General features: G+C 46.5%; 1 protein-coding gene across 1 annotated transcript in view; it reads left to right on the top strand.

Moving 5' to 3' along the window:
• FANK1 (fibronectin type III and ankyrin repeat domains 1) overlaps positions 1–15285 on the top strand; it is a 118546-nt gene that overhangs the window by 88348 nt on the left and 14913 nt on the right. Inside the window, exons 2-3 of the mRNA XM_011930185.1 lie at positions 237–414; positions 8962–9086. Coding sequence (XP_011785575.1) covers positions 237–414; positions 8962–9086 — 303 coding nt within the window. The remainder of the gene's footprint in view (positions 1–236; positions 415–8961; positions 9087–15285) is intronic.

Here is a 15285-nt window from a genome sequence, read left to right as displayed (position 1 = left end):
ATATTGATGGGCATGGTACAAGACATGCTTGTTGAAGACTGTGGTAGCTCACACATTGGCTGAATTTTGTATCTCTAGCTTTTCAGGGGCTCTTTAAGCAACAGGGAGGTATGCTCATATGTGTGCCTTATGCTCAGAAAAATAGCTCGATCACCAAGCAGCTGTAATCCACTCGACTGGTCTCTCTTCCTTATGGAAACTGGGTCCTGAAATTCGGTATCATTCTTTTTTTTTAGAAATCACGCCACCCTCAAAGCCTCATCCACCTGTCGTGGGCAAAGTGACTCATCACAGCATTGAATTATACTGGGATCTGGAAAAGAAAGCCAAACGCCAAGGACCTCAGGAGCAGTGGTTCAGGTTCTCGATTGAAGAAGAAGACCCCAAAATGCACTCTTACGGTGTCATTTATGGGTAGGTGCAGTGTTGAATTGCCTGCCACTTTGCCTTGACTTCCTGATTAGCTGGAATGATTTCTGTTGTCTTTAAAAAGCCACTGCTTGTTTCAAATTAAAGAATGAGTCAGCATCATTTGTATTCATGCTCTTTTATGAATTAAAATTTTTGGAAAATAGGCATTAGCAGGAACTTTGAAATTAAACCTCTGTACCTTTGAGAGCTTCTTTGACTTCTGAAATATTTTAATGATATGTATTTAAAATCCAGAATGCAGAGACACACTCAAACGATAGCTTGATGAAATTAGGTGAGCTTCCCATCAGGCTGTTGTGTTCGCTGACGTAGGATGGCCCCACATGGTCTGCCCTGGCCAGCTTCTCTGATCTCATGTCATACCATTGTCCCCTTGTCAATTCTCTTATACTACGCTGGCTGCCTCTCAGCCTTGACAGGCCAAGCTGGTTCCCATCGCAGGGTCTTGCTTGTTGCTGTTGCCTTGAAGACATTTCCTTCTGTTTTTATACAGCTGGTTCCTTCACACTGTGCCAGTCTCAGATGAAACAGCCCCATGTCTCCAGAAGGCCATCTGAAGTAGCCATCCTTCCACACAGGCCTCCTGTAGCTCAGAGCCTTGTTTTGTATGCCACATAGCATGTAGCTCCGTTGGGTTTGTTTTACTCGTTTACTTGTTTGCTGAGTTTGTTTACCTTGTTACTTGTTTACTTCTTTTACTTGTTCCTTTCCTGCCTCCCCACCCAGTATTAAACTCGGCGAGAGACAAATAAGACTCCTGCCTGCTTAACGCTCTAGCCGGTTCCTTGACAGTGCTGGCTGTTACATAGCAGGCCCTCCAAATGCTTCTTGCATGAACAAATACCACCAGGAGTAATCAAGAAGTCATTTTTGGCCAGGCATGGTGGCTCATGCCTGTAATCTCAGCACTGTGGGAGGCTGAAGTGAGCCAGATCCCTTGAACCTGGATGTTCAAGACCAGCCTAGGCAACATAGCGAAATCCCATCTCTACAAAAAATCCAAAAGTTAGCCAGGTGTGGTGGCTTATGCCTGTAGTCCCAACTATTTGGGAGGCTGAGGTGGGAGGATCACTTAAGCCTGGGAGGTGGAGGCTGCAGTGAGCCACGATTGTACCACTGCACTCCAGCCTGGGTGACAGAGTGAGACTCTGTCTCAAAAAATGTTGTGTTTTTCTTCTCAGTCTTCATATCATCTCTGACTTATTTCTCCCCCTTGATAGATTTACCACTTGAAAAATGCAAAATGACTATTTTGTGATTCAGGAATACCAAAAATGAGATACAAATACGGTTTTTAGGTAAACTTTTAATTTTGAAATAATTATAGATTCATACCCAGCTGTAAGAAATAATACAGGGTGACTGTACCTTTTCCCATTTCCCTATGGTAACATCTTTGAATGCGATGGTGCAGCATCACAGTCAGGATACTGGCTTTGATGCCGCCAAGATACAGAACAGGCCCGTCACTTTCCTGGCCTTTTCTCAAGTTTGCATTGTGATAAAAATGCTGACATGAAGAGATAGATATGTTTGTATGTGTATATAATATATATAAAAATATGTAATCTGTATATGAAGGCTCCAACTTCAACTGTTACCTGAGTGATAATGTATCTGATATTTGAGAAATTTCTCTGTGCCTTAAAAAAAATCGGAAATGTAGATAACCATGTAAAAATAGTTCTGTTCTAACTAGTCAAATATTGTTTTAATCATATCGTTTTACTCATTGAAAGTATGCTTCTTCTATCTAAAAGCATGAATTGTAAGAAGCATTTCTCTGGAGAAAGAAAAAGACATCTTTCTTTACCCCATCACCTTAGCACCACAAGCTGTGCTTGGGCAGGCGAGTGGGGCCATCCTGAATCGTTCGTTCTTCCTTGGCTGTTCCTTTCCTGGGTGGCCAGGTCGGCAGCCTCAGCTAGAGAAACCACAGCTGCGTGTGCTGGCTTCCAGCCTGAGGTGTGTGTCTGTGTTGTCTGCATTCTTCCCAGAGACCTGGCTGCTGTCAGGCTGGAGAACGCACTCACACTCCAGAGACAACCTGGCGTTGTGGGTCTGGCAGTGACATCTGTGGTCCCCGCTCTAAGGACAGTGGGAAAAGGCCTGCATCTCTCGCAGAATTATACAGTACAAATCTTGACGCTAGGTGGCAGAATTAGGCTGTATTAATCTTGACCTCTTCTGCTTCCTTATTTCTTTCTCTACATGGCATTAAAACTAGCAAATGCTTTGCTTGTAAAAAGTGATTATCTAGAATACCTGGTATTTGGATTGTGGATTTAAGAACTTCTTCTTGATTGGTCAGTTTCTGCTCCCATCGGTCATCAGTCCATCTGGAATCAACGACATTGTCTTTGACTTTCCTCCATGGCTTCTCATAGCCAGTCAGTTACTGAGTTCTGCATTTGTAGAATTGCTTCTGTGCTTTCCCTCATTAGCTGGGGCTTTCCCCTGCAGGATGTAAGCTCCATTTCCCTCTAGCTCATTTGTGGATCCGCAGCTCCTACACCTGCCCAGTGTATTTTCTCATGGAAGGAGTTGACTTTATTCCTTTTTAAAATTTTTCCCTCATCGTTCTATCTTGCCGGGCTGATTTCCATTTTAATCTTTCTTTTGTCAGATTATCTTTGGTAGGTCTCCATTGCTTGAAGGATAAAGGCCAAATTCCTTAGACTAACAATTAATGCCTTTCACAGCTTCCCCACACCTGCCTTTCTTGTTGCCTCTTATTTCTCAGCACAAACCCTCCAATCAGATTTCCTACTGTCCTTTGAATATGCCTTGATGTGTTCTGCATGTGTGTTCAGTTTTTTTCCTGCTGTTTGGACAGATTTTCCCCTCTCACCCTATTCTTTCTTCTGCCCTGGTCAGATTTTACCTCCACTGAGAAGTTCTCCTTACTACCCTATATTGTCTGTGCCCTAAATTCCTGTGATCACTGCTGCCCGTGCCATGCATTAAATTTATTCCATCAGCGTGTATTATTGAGTGTCTGCCATGTGTCAGACACTGCACCGGATGCTGGGGATATGGCACTGGGAAAAAATTCCTCCCTCGTGATGAGGAAGGCAAACAGTAAATAAGATACGTAAGTAAAAATAGGTAGTCAGCAGGCAATATGTACTAAGGGGCAGCAGCATAGGAAAAATTGAGGGCCTGGGGTAGAGGTGGGGAAGTCTTCACTAAGAAGGTAAGGCTTCTGAGTAGATCTGAAGCAAGGATACCTGGAGCCTTGCAACTATTGGGGGGAAGAACCTTACAGACAGAGCAAAGGGCAGGTGAGAAAGCCTGGTGGTGCAAGTGTACCCGGTGGGTCCCAGGAGCATTGAGGAGCAGCGGGAACAAGGAGGAAGGTAATGGGGATGAGGGCAGCTGGGTCATGAGAGGTCACTGCCTGGGCCTTGAAGGTTATTGGGAGAACTCTGGCTTACTCTGAGAGAGGCGCGGAAAGCCACTGGAGATTGTGAAGCTGAGAAGAGGCGTGATCTGGCTTGTGTTTTACAAGGATCCCTTTGGCTGCTGAGTTGGGAACAGGCTGTAGGTAGGCCAGGCAGCGAGCAGCAGGGAGGACTGACGGGGAAGCTTTTGAAACAGTTTAGGTGGGAGACAGCATAATGGTGGAAAGTGGGACGATGCAGGATATGCTTTAAAGATGGATTTAAGAACTTGCTGGTGGACTGGATGTGGGATGTGAGAGAGATCCTGGCCTCCTGGTCAAGGGATATGTGACTGCCAGTACAGGCCAAGTGATGCTGCCTGAAGCATAAGGGTCACAGTCTCAGTGGCTTATGGCAGCAGCAATTCCCTCCCATACACCATGCCCACCGTGGCTGGGCCAGGGCTCCATCCTGCATTGTCCTCCTACTGCAGCCCAGGCCAGTGCGGCAGCCTCTGCCTGAACATTGTCAGTCACTGTGGCAGGGGAGAGAGCATGGCACACTGTTTCTTGAAGCTTCCACCCAGAATGACGTACTTCACTTCTGCGTATACTTCATTGCTGAAAGCAAGACATGCAGCCATGTCTGAGTTCAATAGGGCGAGGAGGTAGGATCCTTGTGGGAGGGCACCTCGTGTCTCTAAACAACAATCCAGTCTTTCACAGGAGGCACCCAGGCTTTGGCCTGAGCAACTATAATAACAGAGATGGAGAAGACTGTGGGTAAAGTAGATCAGTTTGAAACTATCAGACATCCAAGCCAAGATGTAAAGGAGGCAGTTGGAGATGTCAAAGGGCCAGGGAAAGGGGTCTGGGTTGGAGAGACAGACTCCAGAGTCATCACCATGAGGCTGGATTGGAATTCTGAAGGAGGGAGTGTAGAGAAGAAAGGGAAGTCTGGTAACTGAGTCTTTGGACTTTTCAATATTTAGCTTCTTACACTTCATATTTGCTCAGCTCTTGCATCAAACATTTGCTTGTTGACTGATAACAAAAACAAGGCTATGCTTCACATTTTTGTAGACTTTCCTCTACTGTGGAAATAGTTCTAAGAGTCATTTATTTTTTCAGCTGTCATGTCTAGGTAAAATTGCGCTTCTCCATGGATTCAATGAACTGCGCGTGTGAGTCCTCCCTGTGCCTGCATTGTCATCACTGTAGTGTACCCTGGGAGGCAGTTGTGTCCTGGGTCCCTGCTGTGTCTTTTGTTCTCTTTGGAGCCATCTCTAGTGACGCAAGAGTCTTCAGCCTTTCACAAGTGTGTTCGGTAACATCTGGTTTCTAACACAGTTGTGTTATTTCCCTTTCCAGGGGTTATGGAGGTACTGTTTGCTTCAGGGTAACCTTATGATATTTAGCAATATTGGATTTTATTGGGAGCACTTCTGGTTTTGTTTTGGTCTAATACTATGCTAAGTGTCTGACACCTTGCATTGAATTCCGGTGAGGCTTGGCCATTAGATTCTCATTGAACTCCTAAAGGTCTTTTCAGATGCCACACATTGTTGAGGGCTCAGTTTCTGTGACCCAAATATCTAAGTATTCATGGACGTATTTTCATTTGACATCAGAATCTACCTACTCACAAGACTCCTTTGTGCCAGGCTGATACATTTTAGTTTTAAAAAAATTATTACTTTTTAGCTCTGGTGGTTTTTCTGAATATTTATCTTGGTTTTAGAGCTTTTACTTTTATGGTAAATGTATTTATATCAATTTTTAACACTTACCTACTTCTCGGTTTCTTGATGGAAAAGTTTTTGTAATGCCGTTGGCTTTATTTCTTCATTGTCTTTCCTACAGTTTCTTTTTTGTTGATACATACTATCTCAGTTACCTGCTGCATAACAAACCAGCCCCAGACTGAGCGGCTTACAGCAGAAACAGTCATGTGTTTGCTCATGATCTGTAATTTGACTAAGGTGTTGATGGCTTGTTTCTGCCCCATATGGTCTTGACTGTTGCAGCTCTCTTGGGGCTGGAAGAACCAAATGGCTTCACCCATGTGTGATGCATCAGCTGGGACGGCCAGGACAATAGGAGGCTGGCTGGGCTTCTTCATCTCCTTTGTGGTCTGGATCTTCCACTGACTCTGTCTTACTAGGTGGCGTCTTTCTCCAACAGGAAAGTTGAACTTCTTTACATGGTGGCCAGCTTCCAAGCAAGGAGAAGCAGAAACTTCTGGGAATCTTAAGACCCAGAGCCAGAGCTGTACCGATTCACTTCCACCACTTTCCATCCTGTTCAAGGGGAGAGGAACTCGACCTTAACTCTGTGGGGAAAGGAGCATGTTCCTGCAGGGATGGTAGAGACTGTGGAGGCTAGCTTGACTTCCAGCTCATTTGGCTTCTTTTAGGTGAAGAGAAATGTTTCTAGCAAAGATGATGTCGGTTAGGAGGCTAAATCCACCAGTGCACAGAGCAGGGAGGCAGAGACAGGTACGTGGTCAGAGGTGCCTTAATGTGCTTAGTCTCTTTCTTGGTTCTGCTGGTGCTACACCCAAGAAGTCATTTAGATTTGGTGCCTGAAGTAACTTTGTGATGTAAAAACAGGATCAATGAACGTTCAGTATTTGATTTTACCTTGAAATTTCACATTTTAACAAAGGACAGAAACATCAAGTGAGGAAGGTCTTTGTAAATGTTTTTCAGTTTTCAAAAAAAGATTCTGTTAGATGTTAGAGTTAGAATTATGATATTAGAGTTGTCTCCAAATTTCAGAGAGGCACCTCTTTCCTGGACGTGCCAGACTCTTCTGCACCCTGACTCTCGCCACAGTGAGAGCACCTAGAACCTGACTTTCCCAGGCGTTGTGTGTTCTTTCAACCCTGCTGGGAACTCCTTTCTCAGACTGCCTGGAAGACATCTGCCTGTCTGTCATGGAAGTCCTTTATGCCATTTCTCACTTGACATCAGAGATACCTCTACCAGAGGACACTCTCCTGGCACCTCACTCCCTCTGCCCTGTACCTGTTCCTCAAGTACCTGTTCCCGCCCCATGCCTGTTCCTCAGTGGGGGAATTACTTGTTTGATGGATGAGTTTGGCAGAAGGAACTTAGAAGACCTTCTGGGTTCTCCTTTGGGAATACTCCTCCCTCTAGGACAAGGGTTGGGTCTGTTCTTTAGGCACACACTTAGTGCCATGCCTCATCCTTCGGGGGAAAGAATCCGGTGGGGGCTGGGAGTGAGTGGGCAAGGCTGTTTGATGATTAGGTGAGGTGTTAGCTCACCCATGTGGCCCAGATCTGAAGGCAGGTTTTCAGGTGTTTATTAGTGATACTAACTCCAGCACTGTCATTTCACCCTTGCTCAGCTGTCCCTTCTTCACTGTCCTTGACTGCTCCTCTTCTTGCCACCCCATCACTAGGAAGTTGGGTTCAACTTAGTGTTGACAGGTTCATTTTGGCCCTGAGCTGGTGCAGGGCTGCATCCCAGCCTGTTCCAACACCTTGCAAATAATGGGCGCTAGATACACTAGATACACTTGTTGAGTTGCGTGGAATGGAATCGGTGTATAAATATTTAGTTGCACATAAACATCCTTGAAAAATTAGTTATGAATCCCAAAGAAGAGTTGTGGTATCTTTGGAGGATCTATTGAGAACAAAAGTAAAAACTAGAGACAGGAAAAAAAAACTGGAGGGAAACAGTGGTAACCTTGGCATCTAAGGAGCTATGGAGAATGGTCCAAGGGAGGAGAACAAGAACTGGATTAAGTGTTGAAGCAGGAAAGAAGTAAGAGCTGGAAATGACACACACACCCCTCTCGAAAACCAAGCCTTTAAGTAGAAGAAAAGAAAAATTTTGAGATAGGATTTGAAAAGGGATACCTGGAGTTTAGTCAGAGAAGAAGAAAGAATTTTGGCAGAACGGAGAAGTGGGTAACATAGAGGTTTTGGGTAATATTGGGAAATATGTACAGCTCTGTCAACTTTTGGAGACCTGATACTGTAGAATGCATGCCACTCAAAGCCAGGCTCCTGGGGCCAGCCTCACAAGCAGAGGGTGGGGTCCTATCTTAGCACTTGTGCTGGGTCCCAGCATCTTCTGAGCAGGCAGGCAAACGACCTAGCTGCATTTCTTGGTGCTCATTTTGCAGGCTGCAGACGTTTAGACTCAGTCCCACCTCCCTCTGGAGGTGTGTGGATTTCCATCGCGAGTCTCTCATCAGATTTCTATCCCAGAAGCGCTCAGCATCTATTTCCCACAAACGTTCCTAAGATGAACTTGACCATGGGGCATGATGTTAGCATTGTCTTCCGTGCGCTGCCTGAGCTCCCAGCTCTACTGGAAGTTGCTCCTGGGCTACGAGCAACCTTGCATGTGTGACTTCTTTTTTTTTTTTTTTGTGACGGAGTCTCGCTTGTCGCCCAGGCTGGAGTGCAGTAGCACAATCTCGGCTCACTGCAAGCTCCGCCTCCCGGGTTCACGCCATTCTCCCGCCTCAGCCTCCAAGTAGCTGGGATTACAGGCGCCCGCCACCACGCCCGGCTAATTTTTTTGTATTTTTAGTAGAGACGGGGTTTCACCGTGTTAGCCAGGATGGTTTCGATCTCCTGACCTCGTGATCCGCCCGCCTCGGCCTCCCAAAGTGCTGGGATTACAGGCTTGCGCCACCGCGCCCGGCGCATGTGACTTCTTCAGGTCCTTTCCCTGCAGTGGTATTTTGCCTGCAATAGGTATGCAGCCATGTAGTAGCCTCACAGCCCCCACCACTAGATGGCCCCCACTTGAAAATTACATATATACGATTTGACTGCCTGTCTTATCTTTCAAACATAAAACGTTGTCACTTGAGGACAAATGTCACAGTTAACGTGATTATTTCTCCATAGTACAAAACGGCATGCTGGCTATGTGTCAGGCCCCAGACTGGGCCCTATGGGACAGAGGGCACCTGCTGGGTAGGGATAGAGGTGCCATGTGGGACTTGTCCTTCATTCTCTAGGAGTTCAGCCAAGCAGGATCCATCAGCTGTGTCCTGGAAATAGAAGGAACATCACTTCCACCTGCTCTTCTCGTGTCTTATCAGAGAGTGCGGATTGAGCTACCTGGTGTTGTCAGCATGTTTGTCTCCTCCTGTCTAGGGGATATGCAACGAAGCATGTTGTTGAAGGTCTGGAACCAAGAACGCTGTACAGATTTCGCCTGAAGGTCACCAGCCCCTCTGGGGAGTGTGAGTACAGCCCACTCGTCTCAGTGTCTACGACCAGTGAGTATTCAGCCTCTCCACGCTCACCTGTCTCTAGATCAATGGAGATGACAAGCAATTTAGAGATGAAAATATTCTGCCTCTTGTTCGGCCTTACCAGAAGCAGGAATGATACCATTTTTGAACACCGCAACAGGATTTACTAGTTGGGCGTTTGCCGTCCCTTGTAATGTCAGGGAAGTCTAATTCTGCTTTCACAAACTGGGAGAGCTATTTTTGTGCCAAAACTGTCCTGTCAGTAGCCATTCAGCACAAAAGGGTAGAGTCACCTTTCTTAGGAAATGGGCCACAGGGATGTGGGCTGGGTAAGCCTAAGCGTCCCCCTGCAGCAAAGCAGGCCGCCTGCCTGAGCGTCCTTGGGCGAGCAGCTCCATTCAGCTTCTTGTCCATTTTAGACAACCCCAGGGTGTGCATCTTAACTCGCCACACAAACCCAATTCCTGGGGTCATGGTGAGTGAGGGAGAACGAACAGTGCTGCCGATCCACGGAGAACCCCGCAAGGGAGAGCCCCACATGGAGACCTCTGAGCCCTTCAGCCAGCTGAGTTTTAAGGTTGTTTCTGAGGTTGGTATTTTAAAGCATTTTAAAGATGCTGTGTCCAGGACCATCTCTGAGCAAGAACATTGTAAAAATAGGATGGTCACAAGTGTTCTCCACGACCCACCCACTGAAAACACAGGTGAGTGATTTTTCAGCTGTGCAAAGGAAGCCTTCCTTTTGTGAGTAAAGCTGTTTTTCCATTTTAGTCCAGGTAGCATTTGGCTTGGAGGTATGTGCTTTCCGTGGCTTTCATCTGTGTCCTTTAGGCATTTCTTCATGACAATTTTTGTGTAGACTAAAGTTAACTCAGCTTTTGAGCTGTGGTACCTTCAGTTGCAGACCTGGCATTAGGGGACAGGATCTGAGTTTAGCAAACTGGGAGTTTAACTGTGAAAAACACAGTTTCAGAGGAGACTTCTGATGTGAAATGGTCAACTCTGGGGATTCCGGTTAAGCAAGAGGGCTTGTTCCTTCATCCGGCAGTGCTGAGAACATTTGCTGTTATACGGAACATACTTACCTCTCGGGTTCTTACGAGAAAGCAAAGACGGCAGAACGTGAGCTCTGTGTGCTGGAGGAAGGCAGAAGGCATGCAGGAGAAGGGGTAGGAGGAAGAGATGGCAAAGGGAGCCAGGTGGATGAACAGAGACTCTCCGGGCAACCCCAGCCAGGACGCCATCCCAGGCTACCTTTCTGTTCCCTCCCATCCTCTTGCTGTCCCCACTGCCCACAGGCCTTCTGCCACTCCGCAGACCCCCACCTCTGCCCCTCGTCCCTGGAGCACTCACTTCATTGCTGTGCTCACTGAGTCTGCTCCATGGGCGAGTACGGTGGGGGAGATGCCTCGTGTAGCTTTCTCCTCCTCTGTCACATGCTTTCCCTCCTCCCCAGGTACAGAGCAGTATCCCCCACCTCTATGGAACACTTCTTGCATCTTCTCTTAAGTATTTGTTTACCTTTTGGTCTCCCACCTACATTGCGGGCTTCAAAAGGGTGGGTGATGGGTTGGCCATCTTTAGCTTGTGGGAGATCCTTAATAAATAAGTCAGCGTGTGTGCCTGTGGGCCCGAGCAGGAGGATCGCTTGAGCCCAGGAGTTCAAGGCTGCAGTGAGCTGTGGTGGCACCACTGAACTCTCCAGCTTGGGCAACAGAGCAGGACCCTTTCTCTAAAAAAAGAAGATACTTGATGGATGGATGGATGGGTGAAAATTAAGGACCAGTGGCAGAATTAAGAGTATGAAAAGAAACACTGATTTTCTCAGGTTTCATTTATGTTTGTTGGGAGATGTATTCGTTTTCCACTGGCCAGTGAGAGTTCACCCGAACCTTCCACGTGAGGGTGAATATGGTTGGTTCTGCTGCCTTCCGTGGTGGGCTTCAGGTGGCCTCTAGCATCCTCTTAATAGCACATCAAAGCCAGGGCAGGGGCTTTTGGCCCTCCTGGCCTGAGTTGACATGGGGTTGGCATGCTATTTGGAGCTCTTTTAGGAAGGGCTGTTTATTAGTGTGTTCTTATGCTACTAATAAAGACATACCTGAGGCTGGGTAATTTATAAAGGAAGAGGTTTAATGGACTCACAGTTCCACATGGCTGGGAAGGCCTCATAACCATGGTGGAAGGCAAAGAAGAAGGAAAGGCATGTCTTCCATGGTGGCAGGCAAGAGAGAGCATGTGCAGGGGAACTTCCCTTTATAATACCATCAGATCTTATGAGACTTAATTCACTATCATGAGAACCACATGGGAAAGACCCGCCCCCAGGATTCAGTTACGTCCCACCAGGTCCCTCCCATGACACATGGGAATGATGGGAGCTACAATTCAAGATGAGATTTGGGTGGGGACACAGCCAAACCATATCAGGCTGTGCCTGTGGGTCAGATGTGCCTTCTTCCCACTGAGCTGGCTCCAGAGGCAGCCATGGAGAACTGGTGCAAGGCATCTGTCTTTACAGCTCCATGGTTTCCATGACTAATTAGATGAGGCCTCCTGCAGGGATGAGTGTGTGGTGGTGACCAGGGTTGTGTGTGTGTGTGTGTGTGTGTGTTGGGGGAGTGATCCTGGTCATTTCACTGCCAGATAATAGCATCACTGCCTGCAGCCAGGAAGCCTTCTCAGCCTCAGGGGGCTGGACTGGTTGGTGAGGATCAGGTGTCCTCCTCCTCCTCCTGGCTGGGGAAGGCTCTTGGCTCTGCGGGCTGGCTGCAGTTCCCTTATGCTATTATTATATATTTATAATATCCAAAGCAGATTCTCCTAAGGAGGCAGATCATGCTAAACAAAGAACTGAAAATGTGCACACGATACAGAGCACGTGCAAATGCTTCTGTGTGGTGATAATTTGCATTCAGTTTGAGAGTGTTTTAATGAATCACAGAGGCATGCACTTTGTTTGAATAAAGAATGCACAGCCTTTTTTTTCCCCCAGGTAAAGTACACGAGATTCTTGCTTAAATGAGGCATGCAATTTTAATCAGTTGGGCCCTTATAAAGAAAGAAAAACAGCTGCTACTTGTTAATTGGCAAATATCTTCTCCAATGATCTCGTGATTTATTCACTGCTTTTAATAAAGACTTAAAATTCCACCAAGAAAGGTGTTATCACCATATTATAATATCTGCAGGTACATCTGCAGCTAAATAACCCTCTTAAAGAATATGAACGATGGCTTCCTCAAGACCACTCTGCCCTGCTCTGCCCTTCTCCTCATCAGGGTCCCTGCTCACCTGGGCCTGACTGGTGAGTTCCATCCTGCTCAGATGAACGCATGGGCTTACATGCTCACCATAGGCAGAATCAGTTTGATATTTGCAATTGCAACACTCAGGGTAAACACTAGAAAAACAAACCTGCAGAGCAACAGCCGGCCTTTTAAAAATATTCAGTTGCACTTATTGATGGCATTCCCTTGGGCCAGGCCCACAAAGTCTTGAAGGATTCAGGGGTGGGAGGAATGGAACATTCTGTTCACCCTGGAATTTCCTCTGTTCCTCAGGACTCCTGCCTATAGTGGGAGTAGGAAGAATTGCTGTGCACTGCAAACAAGGGCCTTTTCTTTTTCTGTTTCTTTGTCAAATTCATGTAAATGAAGACGTTTTTTGTGCCTCTGTTGCTTCGCACAGGTTCCAGTGTAATCCTCAGTCCCTCTTTTCACTCTTGGTAGTAGCGTGAGGACAGTTAAGGAGTTAACGCTGAGAAAGAGCTCTCACACCCTGGAATGGTGGTCACTGCTCAGCAAGCAAGGACTGAGCAACAATTATGTCAATTCCCCTCTCTTCTGTGAGGTGTCCCTTTGTTCTTAGAGTAAGCTGCGAAGTGCTCATTACCTCCTGTGGAAGCTGGAATATGGCATTACATTTATTATATCCTAATACTGAAAGCCCTGGTCTTTGCTACAGGCGGTCCTCTAGCTTATAAGCATGCAGTGAACTTGTTTCATTTTCCAACCTTTGCATGCTGCAGAGCTTCCTGGTTAGGATGTGCTAGGAAGTGTCCCCACCGGGAGAGCCTTGCTGTTCAGTAAGATGGAGGCTGTGGAGTAGATGGGGTTGGTGTAGAGAGGTGGTCAGGGGTGTGCCCTTGGAACTTTCCCTAACATCTCAAGCAGTTAGCACTTTTTGGAAGATTTTTAGGCATCCCCTTTCTTTTAACACTGGGAGAGGATCACATTTACTTAAGATGTTCATCTGTCTTCAAAATTTAGTAAGAGTGGAAGCATATAGTGACTTGGTCAGTACTGCCGCATTTACTGAATACTAAAGGGAAGGAGTGGGCCTCATGGAAGACTTGGCCTTGGCTCTGATGCTGCCCTCTCCTAACTGGGCGACCTTGGACAACTTAGCCTTTCTGACTCCCATTCTTATGGTTTGGAGGAGAATTTTAAAAGCGCTGTGTAAAAAGTCTACTTACAGCTTAATTCATAGGATTTGATTTGGAATACTACACATTGTACAGCTTAGTAGAAATAGAATGAGCTTGATATGTTGTTATAAGTGATTTATCCAAATGACTTGTCTTTATGTTTTAGTGGCAGCTGAAGTTTGAGATTAGGAGAACATGGGGCCTATTAATGGGATAACAAAGACTTTTATAAACATACCACTCTCTTGTGGTTAGCAACAGAAAGGGAAACAGTCTATGGGTTTAGTTCATCCACCTAAAGTGTAGATGAAACACATGATGATTTTACGTCCTTATTAACCTAGCCCAGGGTTCTCAACTTTGGTGCTACTGACCTTTGGGGACTGGATGGTTCCTTGTTGTGGGGGGCTGTCCTGCACACCAGGGACGTTGAGCAGCTTCCTGGCCTCTATTCTCTAGATGCCAGTGCACCATCTCCTTAGTTGTGGCACCCAAAGATGTCACCAGACATTGCCAGATGTCCTCTAGGCTATAAAACCCTGCCTCCTTCCTAAGCCCTACTAGTGAAACCACTGGACACAGCATGACCTGCTTTAGAAGGCCAGGGACAGCTGTGAGCCTTGGCCTTTGACAGGTTATTGTGCGACTTTTGACACTTTTGATCTAAAAAATGTATGTAATGATGAAAAGGAAGTATAATGTAGCTAAAAAAAAAAATCTGTAAGAGATTGGCAAGCTCTAGCAGACAAAATTGCTATTTCAAAATCATTTAAACTTGGCATAAATTTATTTTTACGAAAGAAAGGAAAAGGTATCGGCTAGAGATCATTCTGGGAGATATCCCTTTATTCTCCTGTCTCACTGTTTTCCCAGTTTGTACATTGCCCAACTCACTTTGCACCACTGAAACCCTCCAAGGAAACCCAGAGAAAAAGTGTCTCCCAGGCCCGGGAACTGGCACCCCAGAGAGATGTTCTATCATCAGGAGCAGAAAGAGGGAGGCAAGCTGATCTCTCTGGGCTGGACTATAAGAGGGAGGGTGGGTGAGTCCCAGGAGGCAGTGTAGGGTACAGTGGGGGAGAATGGGGCAGGAGTGGATATTTTCTTTCAGGGTTTCGAATAATAACGGGCTGAAAGCAGGCACTACAGTGGAAGTGAACATGGGAGCTAATGGTTAGCTCTGTTCATGCTAACCCTCCAGAGCCTAGCACAGGACTTGGTATGTACATTACTTAGGTTTGTTGAATGAATGAATGAGACCTTTGAGGTTATTTAGACCAGGGATTATAAACTCAAACGCTTGCCACGCGTGGGTGAGGGGCTGGGCGTACAGTTGGAGTACGTAAGAGGTGGTGGGGCTGTATCTACTCACGATGGCAGCTGCTGCTACTGTCACCCCAACAACAGGTGTGTGCTGGGTACTTACGATGTGCCAGGTGCTATTCCAAGTGCTTCACTGGTATTATTTTATTTAAGCCTAATCGTGATCCTTTTTAAAATCAGAAGGTGTAGAATAAGAAACAAATGAAACCAGAAACTCCTAGAAAGATGGGCGGCTTCTCCTAGCCCTTTACTCTCCCTCTGCTTGTGCTGCCCGCCTGCCTGCTGGCTTTGCTGTGGAGCTGATGTCCCCTGTACAAAGGATGTCCTCCTCCCCGACTGCGGCCCATTGTTCTTTCAGGCTTCTGGACTCTTCCTGGGTCTGCTCCGCTTGGGAAGCTCTCTCCCCTAATTGAGTTTTCTCCTGGTGCTCCCCATCTCCCTGTGGGTAGAAGCCCTCTGATCCCACAAGCT

The sequence above is a fragment of the Colobus angolensis genome, unplaced genomic scaffold (genome assembly GCF_000951035.1).
Source record: "Colobus angolensis palliatus isolate OR3802 unplaced genomic scaffold, Cang.pa_1.0 Scaffold85, whole genome shotgun sequence".
Taxonomy (NCBI): domain Eukaryota; kingdom Metazoa; phylum Chordata; class Mammalia; order Primates; family Cercopithecidae; genus Colobus; species Colobus angolensis.
The sequence above is the reverse complement of the archived record's forward strand: the minus strand, read 5'-3'. Positions and strand labels throughout refer to the sequence as shown.